Source organism: Trachurus trachurus, assembly GCF_905171665.1.
Source record: "Trachurus trachurus genome assembly, chromosome: 3".
Taxonomy (NCBI): domain Eukaryota; kingdom Metazoa; phylum Chordata; class Actinopteri; order Carangiformes; family Carangidae; genus Trachurus; species Trachurus trachurus.
In genome coordinates, this window is record NC_139893.1 from 2,219,657 (window position 1) to 2,240,189 (window position 20,533).

The following is a 20,533-nucleotide window of genomic DNA, read 5'->3' on the forward strand; positions in this document are numbered from 1 at the left end:
CCGTTCACCAGACACAGAGACCAGACAGAAAAGCAACTCTAATTAACTGATGATGTAAATTACCACTGACCTTAAAGGGATAGTAGCATTTTTTTTAAAAGTGGGGTTGTATGATCTACAAATAGCCCAAGTATTGCAGTAGAAGATTTAGAAGAGAATTAGAAGACTCTCTGCACTCCTCCCGTTAGCAATGCCAGCCCATAATAGCCCTACCCAGAGATTTACAACATTCAGTGTTGTGAACAGACCCAAAGAAACGGCCTATAGACCACTTGGGCGTCGACGTCACAGTGACGTACTGGTGGCAGAAAAATACCGGAAGTAAGCAACAAATACACGTCCTGACCATAGGTCCTGACATACAGCTCAACTTTAAAAAGCAGCGCAGCTGCTTGGCTGCAGCACGACCCTAAGCTGTGATGATGAGCCCACATTAGAGGGTGAATTTTATTTAATTTTCGTAATCGCGGTGCAGAACAGTGAGTTTGGAGCTGACGAAAGGAGAGAAAAAAGAGAGTCGTGCCGCGGCGAGACCGATGAAATGCTGATTAGAGAGGGAGTGATCAGCGGTGACCGCCGCGCTGACGGACCCGGTGGAAATTGGGGTGATACAACGACTGCTGAGGAGGAACTATAAAGAACTCAGCTGTGATTTAAACTAGGACCTAAACCGAGTCGAGTAGAGCCGAGCTGTAACTGTGTAGTGGAGAAGCGGCAACACACGCGCGTCCCCTCAGATGCGGCTGCATCTCTAGGCCACTGGTGTGTGAGTGTGAGAGAAATAAAAGCTCTGACTTGCTTGGGCAGACGTTGTTTGGTGTCACCCGCTGATTTGCACATGTAGGCTACAATATTTAGACCCCGAATATAAGACGACCCGTCCTTTACAACTTTTTTCGACGGAAAAAATACTCTTATCAGTGAGTGTATAAAATATAGATATTGCGTGCATCGTTTAGGGATTTTTATTAAACATTTACTGTTTAATTCAGTGTAAACGTTAACACGTGTACACGTTCACCCTCTTATTCATTTATTTTGACATTCATTCATTCATTTTTACACACATCGGGTCATGAGCGGTGTCCCTAGCAACGGTCTGTGATATAGCCTAACAACGGTCTGACTAATACAGAAATAACAGACATGGATCCGTTAAATAAACTGTAATATACAGCCACATACAGTTTGCTGTTATACCGTAGTTGATGGACTTGTTGATGATCGCCCACGCAGCGTTTTGTGTCCCTAGGCAGTAGCCTACGTCGGTCCGTAACACACAACACACTCTGTTGCTAATCGTTAACTTAGCCTACTCAGGTATGACAACCTGTTTTCTGTTGACAAAACATTAAAATAATCAGAGAAGGCCTCTGTATGATCCATCTTCCTCTGATTTGATCGCTCTTGATGCCGGCTTTCCACTGTTGACACCAGATCAGCTGTCACGTTCTGCCACCAGTGAAGCCCCGCCCACAACATACGTCATCAATGTTTATAAACATAGAAACGGCCTATTTTCACGGCCTAAAAGAGGTTTTACCTGAAAAAAAATACACAGTTCCATTGTTCACTATGATACAATTTTTTCCAGCCCTTCAAAGTGCAGGAAAAACACAGTTTTTTTAACTGCTGATCGGCGGGCGCTAACCCTGGGCGGAGGGATACGTGAGTTGGTTAGGTCCAAATAAAAACTATGTTTTTCCTGCACTTTGAAGGGCTGGAAAAAATTATATTATAGTGAACAATGGAACTGTGTATTTTTTTTTTCAGGTAAAACCTCTTTTAGGCCGCGAAAATAGGCCGTTTCTTTGGGTCTGTTCACAACAATGTATGCTACTATCCCTTTAAACTAGTCATTGATTTTACAGAGTGACACATATTGTAATTATTTAAATGCTCATTAAATGTAACTTAATACATAAATAAAGCAAAGTTTATTCTTTATTTTTTCCAGTAAAGTCTCTGTTTCTCTTTGCATCAGCATGAGTCCAGTTTACGTAACGTGCTGCTGCTGCTGCTGCTGCTGCTGCTGCTGCTGCTGCTGCTGCTGCTGCTGCTGCTGCACATCGTTCTGGTTAATGTTCACACATGGAGCTGCTGCAGCGACGTCATCGATCAGACAGGTGTAGGGATCCCACACGTCACCACGATGATCTGACTCATAACAGGTAGATTACCTTATGTAATGTACTCAGGTACTTTCATTTTATACAACTTATACTCATACTTTTAGTCCAGAGGAAAACTTTACACTTTTCACTGCGCCACAATTATTCATCATCAGTCATAGTTCAAATACTCTTCAGAATAAAAGATTCAACCAAAATACACATAAATCATATTAAAATACTGTGTAACATTTCATTGGGGGCGAAATGTCCCGCCCCCATAATGAAAGTCCCGCCCCCATTTCATTATGGGGGCGGGACTAGATAAGCTTTTGCTTCTCCCGCTTTCCCTTTCGGCCATGTGTATTGTATTACTCGAATTAAGATGAAGTGTGATGATGATGATTTTGACATGCCCGAAATAAACAAATTGATTGATTGATTGATTTCATTTCATTTTGATTCATTCCATTCATGGTTTACATTCTTCACAGGGTTGCACATATTTACATAATGTTCACATAGTCACCATGAATGAAAAGGAGCAGGATGAAGAAAACTTATAGTACCTGCCCCTCTCTGTTGTTATAATTTCATTGGCTTACTTTAACACAATTCCTTGCTTTGTGAACGCCATAACACATGTCATGATATCTGTATATAATATCATAAATAAAACTAAGAGGCCATCACTCTGTGTCATCAGCTCTTTTACTTTCGATACTTGTCAGTGCATTCGATACTAAAAGATGATATGAACGATAATACGACGCCCTTACGCTGAGTGTTTTATATTGCAGGACAGTGGCGTGCACAGACCTTTTAAAGGGCACATACAGTGCGTTCTCGCCACTGGAGAGATTTATTGATTGATGATATTGATAGAGACTTTATTGCGTGTTTTGGCTCTCAACAGGGCAATTAAGCACGTGAGGGAGGCGACCGGCTGCCCCACCTGTGCACACCACTGCTGCAGGGTTAGAGACGTTGCATTAAAGATGTCAGCAGCGATCGTATAACCTCTTTTAAAAACATGACACTGGCAAAGATTAGAGCAGATTGGGTGGATGAGCTGGGGGAAGACTCGGAAGAGGAGATTTGGGAGAGCGCTCAGTAAAGGACACTACCTCCTGTGCCAAATTAAGCATCATACAATTCAAGATTCTACATCCAAAGCAAGACTGGCTAAAATATAGCCTACCCAAACACAGATGCAAGCTGCGACAGGTGTCGAAACACTCCTACTGGTCAACCATCTTTAAAACGTTGTCAGAAGCATTGAATATTGATCTTCAACCCAACGCAGCTATAGGACATATTTGGTACTACAGATAGGAGACATACAACATTAAGGAAACAATTATAAAAACATAATTGGTGTGTAGGGACTACAGATGGAAATTAGCTGGGAGCTAAATCTGGTGCAACCATCTTTTCATTTTTTTTTAAATGATTAATGTAATTGCACATTGTCCCGTATTAAACGAATAAACTAAACTAAACTAATTGCTTTTACGACGCTGCTTGCACCTAGAAGAATATCATTACATTGGAAATCAAAAAATCCACCCAAAGTGTCTGTGTGGTTTAGTGACCTGACACAATTCATACAATTAGAGAAGATAAAATATACTCTCAGGGGGTCCAGGGACAAATTCTTCTCTGTCTGGGATCCGCTGTTGAAGCATTTAGGTAAACCTAAAACTGTGCCCACTTAATGACCACTTAGCAGCCATCTTGTATTTGTGATTGTGATTAAATCCATGTGAACCTTGTCTTCTTGTTTTGTGCACAGCCTCAGTGTTGGCCAACTCATGTATGTGCTTATTTTGTTATATATACTGTATATACATATATGTACATAAATATAAATCCTTTCTTTTTTTATTCCATTCAATTAACTTAATACATTTTTTCTGGACTGGTGTCCCAACATGTTCGTGGGGAGGGTGGGGGGGGTTATAATATTATATAAATAGGAGCATTGTGACCCTTCTGTATGTTTATCTATGTACAATATAGTTGATGCTCAACAAAAAGAAAGTGAAAAAAACCCAGATGTCAGCACCACTGTTCCCTCTAAGGTGTTTTACTGCTCCACCTCTTTGCCCAGAAGACAAAAAAAGTTGCACACTCAAATATCCCCGACTAGTTTACTGTTTATTTCTCCCTAACGTGCGCTTCGAATTGTGAAATGTCTGACCTTAACCGTGGTCTGTAGTGCAACTACGGTTTAAGTTTTTGCTTGAGAATTATTATTACTGTTCATATCAAGAATGCTTCTGTGCCAAGAGTTGATGACACCAACTTGATGTTAGTTATTTTTTTCATATTGTTCATATGGCAATAAATGCAAACCCTATTTTGCCAAAACAATATTGTACACTGCTCAAAAAAATTAAGGGAACACTTAAACAACACATCTTAGATCTCAATTAATGAAATATTGCAGTTTAAAATCGGTATTCAATATATAGTAGAGTGTTTTGAGAACGAAATAACATAAAAATGATCAATGTAAATCAAAATTATCATCCCAGGTTGATTTCACACAGGTGTGATATACTTGGAGTTACAATGTGTTGTTTAAGTGTTCCCTTTATTTTTTTGAGCAGTGTATTTTGTTATCATTAACTGTAACTGACCTAGATATGGAGTAGCCTAGGTAATCTGTTATTAATCATAGTAATAGCCAATAGTATTGATATTTGGAGTTGGAGAGGAGAGGCCATAGCACCAGCATGTGGACGTACTGTGTACGCTTAAGCTGTTGCTCACAGTCGCTCAAGCAGGTCATCAGGGGAGTTGAATTTCTGCTCAGTTTTGAAAATTAGAGGGAACATTGGTCAGCACCACTGGTGTTATGTAAACATTATGAAATAGAAAGCAACACAATCACAACAATGACACACGGCTGTTTTTTTTAATCACATTTAATAATGTTGCATAATACAAAACATGATTCACGTTCCTCTGCTACAACTTCACCTGACAAGATAAACATCAAGAGAAACATCGAGGCGACATCTTCATCCCACTGTTTGTGCAGCAAAGGAATCACACAACTTCAGACTTCACAACGACAACAACATCTTTCATTCTCTTGGCTTTTTTTTTTTTTTTTTTTTTTTTTTGCTTTGCACACAAAAGCAGCTAAGCAGTTCAGTAAAAATGACTAGTAGCATATAACTGGCCCAGATTTGCAATAGGAGAAAACAGCAGAGGCTAAAGGTACTGTATACAATATCTGATATGGACCACATACTTTCATTTTATTTATTCATTTTTTTTTGTAAATATATAAAAACACTATTTGGCGGGAAATCCAATAAAGAGTATGAAAAATATAAGTCGAACTTTGTCCGTTCAATCAATTCAAATCTTTTTACAAAATAATAAAGTAGCAATAAGAAATTAAAATCGTTTCATGACCTACGTAACAACTTTTATACAGTTATTTAAATATAAAAATACTTTGGAAAAAGATCGTCATCATCATCATCATCATCATGGTGTCCCGTGAGCCTCCTCCTCCCTCCTGCGCCCGAGTTCGGCGACATTCACATACCAAATTGTACCTTGTCCTCAGAGTTACGGCTCTGCAGATGTACGAGCCGTAAAACACGTCAGCTTCACAATAGCCAGGCCAGAAATGCAGTTAATATTGAGATTACTGACTGAAATAAAAGTGGTGTTCATTGGTATTTCTATTGAGCAGATATGTGTGTGTATTATATATATATACATATACGTATATACAGTGGCGTGCACAGACTTTTTGAAGGGCAGGGGCGAAAAGGAAAAAAAAGGGCACATAATAGTGCGTCCTCGCCACTGAAGAGGGCACTTTAGCACGCGTTTTGGCTCCCAGATGTGGCTCCTAGAGGGCACTTTCAGGGCTGTCAAGTTTCAGAAAATGACAAGAGTGAGACTGTAGCGACATGGTGCGTTCGAAAAAAAATTGGTCTTTTTTAACGTCGATTTGGCCTGATTTATAATATCAATACCTTAAGACAAAAAAACGTTGATTTGGCCTGTTTTAACATGTGTTTTGGCTCCCAAGAGGGCACTTTAGCACACGTTTTGGCCCCTATGAGGGCACTTAGCATGTGTTTTGGCTCCTAGAGGGCACTTTAGCACACATTTTGGTGACCCCCCCCTCCTGTGCACGCCACTGCGTATATATATATATTTCTGAACAATGCTGTTTGCAAAGGCATTGTGATGCACAGCAATGTCAAATCAAAACAATTCATACATGTTCATTCAGGACATTAAGACCCAGTCTGGACTCTGGTGCCACCTGTCATGATAATAATATTAATAATAACAATAAAACTGTCCCATTACACGACAGGTTGGACGTTAAACTGTCCTTTTTGATTTGACTCAGAGTTACAGCAGGTGACACCCAGACATGCAAAAAAAAAAAAAATTCAAATACCCGCTCGACTAATAACGACACATTCGACATCTACGGTGAAATTAAGAATCCGGACTGAGGCTTTAATCTTTAAAGCTCAATAAGAACTGGCTGTTTCTGGCGAGGCTACTGGAAGTAGGACTGCAGGTCACCGCGGCGGCGGACATCGGTTGTCCAGCAGTGGAAGCCACCACCCAGGGAGTTGGCGTGGCGAATGTTCACCTTTATGGTCTTGATACCTGCAACAAAAAACACAGCGATGCATCAGCAGCGAGTTAAAGTGATGCGCCATCCTTTCGACTGTGCGTGCAGTAACAAGGGAGATAGAGCCGTATCGCCAGTAATTAGCTTAGCTCAAACACTGGAAGTGTATGGGTAGTGTTAGCCTGCCTCCACCTAAAGTCGCTAATTAGCTTAGCTCAAACACTGGAAGTGTATGGGTAGCGTTAGCCTGCCTCCTACCTAAAGTCGCTAATTAGCTTAGCTCAAACACTGGAAGTGTATGGGTAGTGTTAGCCTGCCTCCACCTAAAGTCGCTAATTAGCTTAGCTCAAACACTGGAAGTGTATAGGTAGTGTTAGCCTGCCTCCACCTAAAGTCATCAGAGAAACTCTTCAGCAACTCTAAACGGAAACCGGCGGGCCGATCTTCGTCTCAGAGCTGACAAAACTCTCCGGTAAGGCATCTTGAGCGGTCAAATGCCGCTAACGGGACGAGATCGGTCAAAACGGAGGGTTCAAGCAAAGACGCTTTATTTTGGTTCAAGCTAGCTACATCGAGGGTAGGTTAGCTTCCTATTTCAAAGTAAGAGCACAAATTCTATCGTCATGGTTTTCTGTATGTAAAGGGCAACGGGTGTTTGATTTTGTGAAAGTAACCGGAAGTGCGTTGGTCACAACAGCTAGCTTGAGTAGCGCCGAATTCATCCCAACGAAATTGTAAACAGCTGGTATTTAGACAAATTAACGACACACTGCTGATCTAAACGGCTACTTTCTCACCTAAACATGTTTGAAATGTGGATAAAGTGATATATTTACTCTAATATTTATTTATTCTAAAATGAAATCAGCTTCTGACTGCTGGTTTCGGCTCGGGTAGGAGGCAGGCTAACACTACCCATACACTTCCAGTGTTTGAGCTAAGCTAATTACGGGCGATACGGCTCTATCTCCCTTGTTACTGCACGCACAGTCGAAAGGATGGTGTCTATCTGTGAGTTAAAGGATCAGAAATGTCTGTTCAAGAAAGTCTCAAATCCGAACTTACCGAGGCTCTCGAACATTTTGTGAATGGTGAATTCGTTGGCGTCGACCATGACGCGCTTCTCATCCAACATCAGGACGTTCATGGACAACCACTTGGAGGACATCCACAGTGGGTGGTCTACAGAGACACAGACAGAGAGACGATGTGAAAATGTTCAGCCGATGAAAAAGAGGAGGAAGTTTAGACTGAAAAAACTTTTCAAGAATATTTGTCTTATTTCTTGTCAAAATGTCTCAATTTTAATCAAAACTAATCTCTTTCCACTTAAAATAAGACTCATCACCTAAAAATTAACTTGTTTTTAGATCATTTTCACTTGTTTCCAACAAATTTTCACTTGAAATAAGTAGAAAAATCTGCCAGTGAAAGCAAGTTTTTTGTGCTTGTAATAAGAAAGAAAAACTTGCTCCACTATCAGATTTTTCTACTTATTTCAAGTGAAAATATGCTTGAAAAAAGTAAAACGTGTCTAAAAACAAGCTACTTTTTAATGTGATGAGTCTTATTTTAAGTATAATATTTTGACGAGAAATTACATTTTGACTAGAAATAAGACAAATATTCTTGGTAAGATTTCGAATTTTTTCAGTGTAGTTTGGACACCGACCGTCAGGGATCAGAGGTGTTGGAGGTTTCACAATCGTCCAGCCGGCCTTCTTGAACATGTCGACCTGAGATAAGGAACAAGAAAACGACGGTGTTTATGATGCTCAAGTCCAACAGAGGGCAGCACAGGAAGTGAACGGCTGTGTCTTAAAGGGATAGTTCACCCAAAATTGAAGTTTCACTCATTATCTCCTCCCCCTCATGTGGACTAAGGGCTGGGAGAAGTTTCAGAGTCCTCCGTGGCTTCTCTGAGTTACAGGGGGTCTCGGCGTAGCAGTGCATGTCCATGACACACCAAAAAACATCCAAATACCTCCATGCTGCTCGTATGTAATGTCCGTCTTGTATTGAAGCCCCGAAATGCGAAATTGTCCCAAAAAAAATTAAATAAGTCTATATTTCAAGCTTGTTTGTAGCGGAAGCTCCTCTTCCAGGTTCGTCCAAATTTGACGAACCAGGAAGAGGGGCTAATTTTTTTCGGGACAATTTCTCATGTCGGGGCTTCAATACAAGACAGACATTACATACGAGCAGCATGGAGGTATTTGGATGTTTTTTGGTGTGTCTTTTTGTTACGGAGACAGTTGGTATCCATTTGCAACCGTTATATGGACATGCACTGCTACGCCGAGACCCCCTGTAACTCAGAGAAGCCACGGAGGACTCTGAAACTTCTCCCAGCCCTTAGTCCACATGAGAGGGAGTAGACAATGAGTGAAATTTCAATTTTGGGTGAACTATCCCTTTAACGGTAGCTAGCTACCTGGCGACAGGGCCGATCGGGGTTGGACAGCACCAGTCCCGGCCCGATGATGTTGAAAGTGGCGTCGATGTGCATGGGGTTGGGATCCTTGAATGAGATGATGTGGATCTTGTATTCTGGGGCCAGATGACGACGCATCCACTCGATCCCCATGTAGTTTGTAACCTGCAGAGAAACAAACGGAGGTGGATGAAGTTCTGTGTATCTGTGATCGTTTCAAGTTAACAAAGAAATAATTTTCAGTATGTACAGAAATGAGGGTGTCTGACAACCACAAGGTGCTTATTATTATTTATTTGGGTATTATTTACCCACTTAGTTTATTTGTTGCTCTGTTTGTGTTACTTTCAGTTCGTCTTTGTATGTATAAATGTGCTTGTATATGTTTTTATATGTATATGACTATATAGAGAGATAAAAATTAGTAATCATATGTTAGAATAAATCTATATGTATATAAATATAATGATATATTAGAATAAATCCAGTTAAATAAACTCATAAATTAATTTATTGTATAGACTATAATGACTAGATAGCCTGATAGATAATTTATGAATAAGAGGTGGGAGTAAATAAGTTTTACTTTTTCCCACTCCTTTTCGGATATGAAAAAAAAAAAAAACATACAAAAGAAAAATCAAATTATCTTTATTTGCAATTATTTTATTTTATTTTGTTCATATGTTGTCTTTGCAAAGTTTTTATTTGTTATGTCTGTCCATTTCTGTATTATGTTTTATTTCTTTTAACATGTCCGAAATAAACTAAACTAAAAACGAACTAACTAAGTTGATAAACCGTAGATTGATGCTCACAGTTTCGCAGCGTTTAGGTTAAACAGTGTGTGTGTGTGTGTGTGTGTTTATACCTGACTCCTCTGGACAAAAAGGTCCCGTCCAGCTCGGATGAAATCAGCAGCGTCGAAGCAGGGCTCGTGCTCCGTGGTCACAAACTTGCCCTGAGCGGCCAGCTTGTGTCTGTCCTCCACCGTGCGGATGGGATAGTCCTGAGCAGGAGGGATTCACACTTTAACAAACATGGCTTAGTGATAACTGTAAACATTAAAGGGATACGCCAACAATTTTTTTCCCGTGTCTTGCCTCACTCCCGAGTCCATGACCAGCAGATAGACACCATCCTTTCCACTGTGCGTGCAGCAACAAGGGAGATAGAGCCGTATCGCCCGTAATTAGCTTAGCTCAAACACTGGAAGTGTATAGGTAGTGTTAGACTGTCTCCACCTAAAGTTGCTAATTAGCTTAGCTCAAACACTGGAAGTGTATGGGTAGTGTTAGCCTGCCTCCACCTAAAGTCATCAGAGAAACTCTTCAGCAACTCTAAACGGAAACCGGCGGGCCGATCTTGGTCTCAGAGCTGACAAAACTCTCCGGTAAGGCATCTTGAGCGGTCAAATGCCGCTAACGGGACGAGATCGGTCAAAACGGAGGGTTCAAGCTAAGACGCTTTATTTTGGTTCAAGCTAGCTACATCGAGGGTAGGTTAGCTTCCTATTTCAAAGTAAAAGCACAAATTCTATCCTCATGGTTTTCTGTATGTAAAGGGCAACGGGTGTTTTATTTTGTGAAAGTAACCGGAAGTGCGTTGGTCACAACGGCTAGCTTGAGTAGCGCCGAATTCGTCCAAACAAAATTGTAAACAGCTGGTATTTAGACAAATTAACGACACGCTGCTGATCTAAACGGCTACTTTCTCACCTAAACATGTTTGAAATGTCGATGAAGTGATATATTTACAGAGTTTAGAGCTAAAATGAAATCAGCTTCTGACTGCTGATTTCTGCTCGGGTAGGAGGCAGGCTAACACTACCCATGCACTTCCAGTGTTTGAGCTAAGCTAATTAGTGACTTTAGGTGGAGGCAGGCTAACACTACCTATACACTTCCAGTGTTTGAGCTAAGCTAATTAGCAGTGCGCCAGCTCTGCCCGTATCTCCCTTGTTACTGCACGCACAGTTGAAAGGATGGTGTCTATCTGCTGGTCATGGACTCTGGAGTGAGGCAAGACACGAAAAAAAACGTTGGCGTATCCCTTTAAGTTGAGTCTGCACCATCTGAGGTGAAACTGACCTGATCGTACAGCTCATCCGCCATGGTGGGTTTGGGAGCAGTGGTCCATTTAGCACCTTTTCTGAAGTATTCCTTGATCAGAGGTCTGTAGGCGCGGTACTCAAAGAAACGAGCTCTCCAGGCCATGGGAGCCTCAATAATCTCATTCCCCACAACCATGAGGATGTCCCTGGGCATGGCGGCGTACATACCTGCAAGACGGGAACATCTGACTGTCTGCAAAACACTTGAAGTGGAACAAAACTACTTGCAGACAGGGCCGTTGTATAGGGGAGAAAGGTGATGATAACTCTAGGGGCCCAGCGCCCAGTGGGGCCCACAAAAACCCCAGTAGTCTAATCTTTGTATGACTGATTTATTCTGTGTAAGACTCTAATACTCATAGTACACTGTAAAAACTCAACATCAAAGCTAATCTCTTTCCACTTAAAATAAGACTCATAACTTAAAAATTATCTTGTTTTTAGATCATTTTCACTTGTTTCAAACTAATTTTCACTTGAAATAAGTAGAAAAATCTGCCGGTGAAAGCATGTTTTTTGAAGAAAAACTTGTTCCACTATCAGATTTTTTCTATATTCCAAGTGAAAATCTGCTTGAAAGAAGTAAAAATGTGTCTAAAAACAAGGTACTTTTAATATGATGTGTCTTATTTTAAGTATAATGATATTTATTTTGACTAGAAATGACATTTTGACTAGAAATAAGACAAATATTATTGGTAAGATACTTGAGTTTTTGCAGTGTAATGCTGCATTAGCATCAAAACCAAGGTAGGCTAAATAAAAAATGATAATACATAGTCTAAGAAAAAAAACTGGAAAAGTTAGGGGGAGGGGCCCCACTTTAGTATTCTTTAAAGTGGCCCAGAATTCCTAGCAACGGCCCTGCTTGCAGATGCGACATCTAATGCATCGTTCTGAAAACATCTATCTGATTTGTTTTGGTTTTGGTTTGGTTTTGTTACCTATTGATGAGAAATCTGGAGTTTTATATTGCAGGGACCAGTCGATGGGCTCGGGCCTCTGGACGACGACGCCTTCATGACGCAGAATATTGCACATTTCTTCGATCTCAGCAACAGCTTTTTTCAAGTGGTCCGCAGGAAAAGACTGGCCTCCATGCTGCTGGTAGAACGGCCAGTACTTCTCATAAGTGTTGGCCTGTTGGAGAGAGAAAGAGAGAGAAGAGAACACACTGTAAAAACTCAAAATGTCTTAATTTTAGTCAAAACTAATCTCTTTCCACTTAGAAATAAGTAGAAAAACCTGCCAGTGAAAGCAGGTTTTTTGTGCTTGTAATATTGTAATAATTTTCTACTTATTTCAAGTGAAAATTTGCTTGAAAAAAGCAAAAAGTGTCTAAAAAACAAGCTACTTTTTATGTGATGAGTCTTATTTTTAGTATAATTAGATTAGTTTTGACTAGTTTTAACTAGAAATAAGACAAATATTTTTGGTAAGATTTTGAGTTTTTGCAGTGTATGACGACATGCAGCTCCATCAAACTCTGCCTCTTCACTGCAACATGCATGTTTTTAGAGTTTTTTTTTTTTTTTTTAGTTTTCTTACTTTCACTTCCACAGTGAACGGAGGCACTTGGGCATTTTCGGCTCGGCCCACGATCACCTCCTCCAGAGGGTCCCATTCGTTGTGGCTGCAGACAGGACACTCCTGCTGCACGGGCTCAGTAACATGTTCCACTTCTTCTGCATGTCGCAGCTGTGCAGCTCCGGCACTCGCAGTGCTCTCAAAAGCCCTTTGCACCCATCCGGTGACGGCCCGGCCGAGCTGAGGAGACACAGACAGAGAGACAGAGAGGACTGTGAGTTTTTATATGAAAACAGAAGCGTTTCTATTAAAAAAACAGACTTTTTAAGATAGAAAACACATCATATATGTGTACACTGCAAAAACTCAAAATCTTTCCAAGAATATTTGTCATATTTCTTGTCAAAATGTCTAATTTCTAGTCAAAATTAAACTCTTTCCACTTAAAATAAGACTCATCACCTAAAAATGAACTTGTTTTCAGATAATTTTCACTTGTTTCAAACTAATTTTCACTTGAAATAAGTAGAAAAATCTGCCAGTGAAAGCAAGTTTTTCTTTCTTATTACAAGCACAAAAAACTTGTTTGAAACAAGTGAAAATGATCTGAAAACAAGTTAATTTTTAGGTGATGAGTCTCATTTTAAGTGAAAAGAGTTTAGTTTCGACTAGAAATTAGACATTTTTACAAGAAATAAGACAAATATTCTTGGTAAGATTTTGAGTTTTTGCAGTGTATCACCTCGTTTTCGAGGGGGTCCCAAGTAAAAATAAGAAAGAAAAATAAAGAAAAGAAAATAGAAACAAATAACAAATACAACATACATGCAGCATTCACACACAAACAATGAAAAGAGTAATCCAGACATTGCAAACATTACATAAGCATAAGCATACATGAAATAGTGAGCTATTTCAAGCAGTTAACTTGAATGTGTAGCATATTATGAGGTATAATAGCTGTACTGTACATACAAAAATCACAGCATCAAGGACTCAGAAATGGACAATAGGTGGTCATTTTTCTGTGCACACACTGCAAAAACTCAAAATCTCACCAAGAATATTTGTCTTATTTCTAGTCGAAACAAATCTCATTTTACTTAAAATAAGATTTATCAAATAAAAAGTTGCTTGTTTTTAGACACTTTTGACTTTTTTCAAGGATATTTTCACTTGAAATAAGTAGAAAAATCTGACAGTGAAAGCAAGTTTTTCTGTCTTATTACAAACACAAAAAAACCTGCTTTCATTGGCAGATTTTTCTACTTATTTCAAGTGAAAATTAGTTTGAAACAAGTGAAAATGATCTAAAAACAAGTTAATTTTTAGGTGATGAGTCTTATTTTAAGCGAAAAGAGATTTAGTTTTCACTAGAAATGAGACATTTTGACAAGAAATAAGACAAATATTCTTGGAAAGATTTTGAGTTTTTTGCAGTGCAATGAGATGAAGCCAAATTTAAACCACACACATTCAGATAAATGAATTAACAGTCAGCTCTAACACACACACACACACATGAAGGAAGAATGATTTGCATTTCGCCCCCAGTGACCTGAGTTATCAATGAGGAATGCCTTCGGTCAGGTAGTAGATTGGTTTGGTGCCAAAGTACACGTGTTGTTAAGTTAAGAAGCGGTTTATCTCTTGAGCTGAGGCCGAGCTCGGCTCCGCTGCTGCAGCCTCAGGGTCACCGGGTGTGGGAGCGCATCTGTGCCACACAGCTGCTCACTGTCACTCAGGGACCAGAACACACACACACACACACACACCAACCAAAGTACCAAAAAAAAAACCTAGAAATCAATCAATGTTTGCACTGAAGGTCTATTTGACACAATCAGTGTTTTAACATGTTTGGATTCCCCCCTAATAATAATAATAATAATGAATGAATAAATAAATAAATAAAACAAGAAATAAGACAAATATTCTTGGAAAGATTTTGAGTTTTTGCAGTGTATTCCTTGGCATTCCATTTATTTATCTTAAAATAAGACTCATCACATTAAAAAGTAGCTTGTTTTTAGACACTTTTTACTTCTTTCAAGCTAATTTTCACTTGAAATAAGTAGAAAAATCTGATAGTGGAGCAAGTTTTTCTTTCTTGCTTTCACTGGCAGATTTTTCTACTTATTTCAAGTGAAAATTTGTTTGAAACAAGTGAAAATGATCTAAAAACAAGTAAATTTTTAAGGTGATGAGTCTTATTTTAAGTGGAAAGAGGTAAGTTTTGACTAGAAATGAGACTTTCTTTATTCACGTTGACTTGCATGTGCTTTAAAATAAAATAGAAAAAGAAAAATAAGAGAATAAAAAAGAAGAAGAATGAACTGAAATAAAAAAAAAGAGAGAAGACATGAAACCACCATATAATACCAACCATGGCTCCGATCAGATGGGCGGCCTCGGCCCCCCTGCTACCTCCTCTCAGACACCTGACTCGCAGCATTGTCCACAGACAGAGTGAGTTGTGTGTTCAGTTCAGCGCGGGATAACGATCCGACTCTCAGTTTGCTTCATGAGCGGAGACGCCCCGGTGCAGCGGAGGGTTTTATAGCCGCGCGGCTGCTGCGTCACCTCCCACACCATTGGTGGAAAAAGCTGCTGCAGCTCCGTGGAGCAACGTGACCTTCTGACACTCGATCCCTGACGCCAGCAAATTCTTATCAACTGGTCCGCCTCAGAGCGGCCTGAAGAAGGAGAGGAGACAAGGGTCTAAGGAGGACACTGCAAAAAACTCAAAATCAATATTTGTCTCATTTCTAGTCAAAATGTCATTTCTAGTCAAAAGAAATCTCATTCTACTTAAAATAATACTCATCACATTAAAAAGTAGCTTGTTTTTATAAGTTGCTTTTTTTCTTTTTCAGGACAAAGTGTTTTTTTCATACCTTGTTGACGGTTTCGGCGTTTTTTCTTCCGCCTTCCTCAGAACTGTGCCAAGGAGTTGCGCCACATGGAAAAACTATGGAAGAAACTGGCACGACAGAGAAACTATCTGGACAGTTCTGAGGAAGGCGGAAGAAAAAACGCCAAAACCGTCAACAAGGTATGAAAAAAACACTTTGTCCTGAAAAAGAAAAAAGCAACTTATCTATTCATACGGACATAATGAACTATCATAGTATATTAAGCTTGTTTTTAGACACTTTTTACTTTGTTCAAGCAGATTTTCACTTGAAATAAGTCGAAAAATCTGATAGTGGAGCAAGTTTTTCTTCCTAGCTAGGAATTCTGGGCCCCCTGAAAGAATGACTTTTCCTCGCCACTTTTTTTCTTAGACTATGTATTATTTTATCATTTATTATCATGCATTTTTCTGTTACTCTTTGTTCTTGACAGTGCCTGATGCAATATACCAAATTATTATTATTATTAGTTTGCGGGGAGCTACTATTGCTCTAGCATGGACTAAATCATTTTTATAAGAAAGTATAGGGGGTTATTGCTTGGGAAATAAACTGTATCTCATGAATATTACATGTTTTGTGGCTTTGTTTTGATGCTGATGCAGCATTTGTTTGAGTTTTAGTCAGGGTTATACGCTGAATAATTTAGTCAAAAAAGATTAGGATAGTGGGGGTTGTTGGGGGCCCTGCTGGACTATTGTCATCACCCTTGCTCTGGAACCCAACTCCTTGAGAGAGGTTGGACTCTCTTCCACTCTGGAGTTGCCCATGGCGAGAGGCGGCGAGCTGGCGTGGGCTTGCTCATAGCCCCCCAGCTCAGCCGCCATGTGTTGGAGTTCTCTCCGCTGAACGAGAGGGTCGCTTCCCTGCGCCTTCGGGTCGGGGATAGGTCTCTCACTGTTGTCTCGGCCTACGGGCCGAACGGCAGTGCAGAGTACCCGGCCTTCCTGGAGGCTCTGGGAGGGGTGCTGGAAAGTGCCCCAACTGGGGACTCCATCGTTCTGTTGGGGGACTTCAACGCTCACGGGGGCAGCGACAGTGTTACCTGGAGAGGTGTGATTGGGAGGAGCGGCCTCCCCGATCTGAACCCGAGTGGTGTTTTGTTATTGGACTTCTGTGCTAGCCACAGTTTGTCCATAACGAACACCATGTTCAGGCATAAGGGTGTCCATCAGTGCACGTGGCACCAGGACACCCGAGGCCGGAGGTCAATGATCGACTTTGTAGTCGTGTCATCTGACCTCCGGCCGTATGTCTTGGACACTCGGGTGAAGAGAGGGGCTGAGCTGTCAACTGATCACCACCTGGTGGTGAGTTGGATCCGCTGGCAGGGGAGGAAGCTGGTCAGACCTGGAAGACCCAAGCGTATCGTGAGGGTCTGCTGGGAACGTCTGGCAGAATCCCCTGTCAGGGAGGTCTTCAACTCCCACCTCCGGGAGAGCTTTGACCAGATTCCGAGGGAGGCTGGAGACATTGAGTCTGAATGGACCATGTTCTCCACTTCCATTGTTGACGCGGCCGTCCGGAGCTGTGGCCGTAAGGTCTCTGGCGCCTGTCGCGGCGGCAATCCCCGAACCCGGTGGTGGACACCGGAAGTAAGGGATGCCGTCAGGAGTCCTACCGAGCCTGATTAGCTCGGGGGACCCCCGAGGCAGCTGATGGGTACAGGCAGGCCAAGCGGACGGCAGCCCAGGCGGTCGCGGAAGCAAAAACTCGGGTCTGGGAAAAGTTCGGGGAGGCCATGGAGGAGGACTACCGGTCGGCCTCGAGGAAATTCTTTCAAACCATCCGACGCCTCAGGAGGGGGAAGCAGTGCTCCGCCAACACTGTTTACAGTGGAGGAGGGGAGCTGTTGACCTCGACTGGGGATATCGTCGGGCGGTGGAAGGAATACTTCGAGGATCTCCTCAATCCCACTGACACGCCTTCCGTCGAGGAAGCAGAGGCTGAGGATTCAGAGGTTGATTCATTCATCACCCAAGCTGAAGTCACTGAGGTAGTCCGGAAGCTCCTCAGTGGCAAGGCACCGGGGGTGGATGAGATCCGCCCTGAGTACCTCAAGTCTCTGGATGTTGTGGGGCTGTCATAGCTGACACGCCTCTGCAGCATCGCGTGGCAGTCGGGGACAGTGCCTCTGGACTGGCAGGTGGTGGTCCCTCTCTTCAAAAAGGGGGACCGGAGGGTGTGTTCCAACTACCGGGGGATCACACTCCTCAGCCTCCCGGGGAAAGTCTATTCCAGGGTGCTGGAGAGGAGAATTCGGCCGATAGTCGAACCTCGGATTCAGGAGGAACAATGCAGTTTTCGTCCTGGCCGTGGAACGCTGGACCAGCTCTACACCCTCCGCAGGGTGCTCGAGGGCTCATGGGAGTTTGCCCAACCAGTCCACATGTGTTTTGTGGACTTGGAGAAGGCTTTCGACCGTGTCCCACGTGGCATCCTGTGGGAGGTGCTCCGGGAGTATGGGGTCGGAGGCCCTCTGCTGAGGGCTGTACGGTCCCTGTATGACCGGAGCAGGAGCTTGGTTCGCATGGCGGGCAATAAGTCAGACCTGTTCCCGGTGCGTGTTGGACTCCGGCAGGGCTGCCCTTTGTCACTGGTTCTGTTCATTATTTTTATGGACAGAATTTCTAGGTGCAGCCAAGGGCCGGAGGGGGTACGGTTCGGGAGCCACTTGATTTCATCTCTGCTTTTTGCGGATGATGTTGTCTTGTTGGCCCCCTCGAGCCAGGACCTTCAGCATGCACTGGGGGGGTTTGCAGCCGAGTGTGAAGCAGCTGGGATGAGAATCAGCACCTCTAAGTCCGAGGCCATGGTTCTCGACCGGAAAAAGGTGGTTTGCACCCTCCAGGTCGGGGGAGAGTTCCTGCCTCAGGTGGAGGAGTTTAAGTATCTTGGGGTCTTGTTCACGAATGAGGGAAGGATGGAGCGCGAGATCGACAGGCGGATCGGTGCAGCGGCCGCAGTAATGCGGTCATTGTATCGGTCCGTCGTGGTGAAGAAGGAGCTGAGCTGAAAGGCAAAGCTCTCGATTTACCGGTCGATCTACGTTCCCACCCTCACCTATGGTCATGAACTCTGGGTCATGACCGAAAGAACGGGATCCCAGATACAAGCGGCCGAAATGAGTTTCCTCCGCAGGGTGGCGGGGCGCTCCCTTAGAGATAGGGTGAGGAGCTCTGTCACCCGGGAGGAGCTCGGAGTAGAGCCGCTGCTCCTCCACATCGAGAGGAGCCAGCTGAGGTGGCTCGGGCACCTGTATAGGATGCCCCCTGGACGCCTCCATGGGGAGGTGTTCCGGGCATGTCCCACCGGGAGGAGGCCCCGAGGAAGACCCAGGACACGCTGGAGTGACTACGTCACTTGGCTGGCCTGGGAACGCCTTGGGGTCCCCCCGGAAGAGCTGGAGGAAGTGTCCGGGGAGAGGGAAGTCTGGGGATCCCTGCTCCGACTGCTGCCTCCGCGACCCGGACCCGGAAATAGCGGATGAAAATGGATGGATGGATAGAAATGAGACATTTTGACAAGAAATACGACAAATGTTCTTGGAAAGATTTTGAGTTTTTGCAGTGGAGACACGGTGTGTAGTGTTGGTGCAAAACCCTCACAACAACAACAACCATGGGCGCAGATAGCACTGGGGACGGGGGGGACATGTCCCCCCCCAGATTTATAGTGTGCCCGATCCGTCCCCCCCGAATTGATCAATAAACATTACAACGATTCAAGAAGGGGGAAGGCTGGAGCCTGGAGCAGATCCTGGCTGAGTTGGGAAGCAAGTGGTGCGTTCAGTTGTACTCATAAATCAGAGTTTTAAAGTCGGAAAAGCATTTAAATCTACAATCATAAACGTTGGGGTTTTTGTTAAACTAGAATAAAATAAACTTGGCTTGATTTGATTTGAGAGGATCAAGAAGTCTTATTGTGCTTTGTTTTGATAACGAATTTACATGAATTACACCCCCCCCCCCCCCCCCCCCCTTTTTTAAGGTGAAAAAAATTGACCATCCCCCCTGAATTTTTTTTTACAACTCGACTACTGGATGTGTCCTGTCCTGACAGGTGTGTTCTGTTCTAAGAGGTGTGTCCTGTCCTGACATTTTGAGGACCGTTCCAATGCATTTCCTATGGGACAAACAAATCTGAAAAAGTTTAATATTTGAAAAAAAGTGTCAAGAATAGAAAAAAAGAATGTCCAAAAGAAGCTGCACAATTTGATGTTTTAATTGTTGAAGTAGCAGAAAGTATACAGGACTAGTCGGACTGCAAAAAATGCCGGAAATGTGAGAGTTACTAGAAAGAGCATTTCTATAAGGAAAATGCGTGTGAATGCCGAAAGCCATAGCTGAAGCCGTGCTGAATTAGCAGAAGAAATTGACAAAGAGAGGAAATGTAGGAATGAGGGTCAGCGTCAGAAGCTGTGGAGACGTTGTGGATACTCGTGGATGGAGTGAGGATGACGCTACAGTTTTCTCTGCTTCTACTATTTATTGTCTTTTTTCTATTTTGATTTACCAGTGCAAACATGTGATCGGATCTCAACGTGGACATGGAGACGCATGTTCTGACCTGGTCATGATCTGGTTCTAGTCGCTACATCTATCCTTTTGCCTGTTGACTTTCCCAAATGTGGCAAATATTTTTTTTTGTAGTAGCTCGTCTGACAATAAGGCATTCGGACTAGGGATTTGACTGATTAATACTATTGTTTTTTATTTATTTATTAGCTCCTTATGTCGTCAACTCATGGGGGCGTGTCGACACGTGCAGATTTCCACGGGCCTTCAGTCATATTTTGCAGCAAAA

General features: G+C 42.4%; 1 protein-coding gene and 1 long non-coding RNA gene across 2 annotated transcripts in view; one reads left to right on the forward strand and one right to left on the reverse strand.

Moving 5' to 3' along the window:
• LOC311005308 overlaps window positions 1-20,533 on the forward strand; it is a 457,476-nt gene that overhangs the window by 350,353 nt on the left and 86,590 nt on the right. The window lies entirely within an intron of this gene.
• On the reverse strand, window positions 6,300-15,334 carry gatm (glycine amidinotransferase (L-arginine:glycine amidinotransferase)). Its single transcript, XM_083997149.1, has 9 exons — window positions 15,199-15,334; window positions 12,834-13,052; window positions 12,230-12,425; window positions 11,263-11,453; window positions 10,044-10,181; window positions 9,173-9,337; window positions 8,411-8,474; window positions 7,804-7,920; window positions 6,300-6,773 (listed from the first exon to the last, which is right to left on the reverse strand). The coding sequence occupies exons 1-9, from the start codon at window positions 15,265-15,267 to the stop codon at window positions 6,661-6,663; spliced, it is 1,272 nt and encodes a 423-aa protein (XP_083853275.1). The 5' UTR covers window positions 15,268-15,334; the 3' UTR covers window positions 6,300-6,660.

Coding starts and splice junctions, on each gene's coding strand:
- gatm (XM_083997149.1), bottom strand. CDS start 15,267: ATGCTGCGAGTCAGGTGTCTGAGAGGAGGTAGCAGGGGGGCCGAGGCC. Junction 13,053..15,198: donor CCCATCTGATCGGAGCCATG/GTTGGTATTATA, acceptor GTGTCTCCTCAG/CTCGGCCGGGCCGTCACCGG. Junction 6,774..7,803: donor CAAAATGTTCGAGAGCCTCG/GTAAGTTCGGAT, acceptor TTTTTGTTGCAG/GTATCAAGACCATAAAGGTG.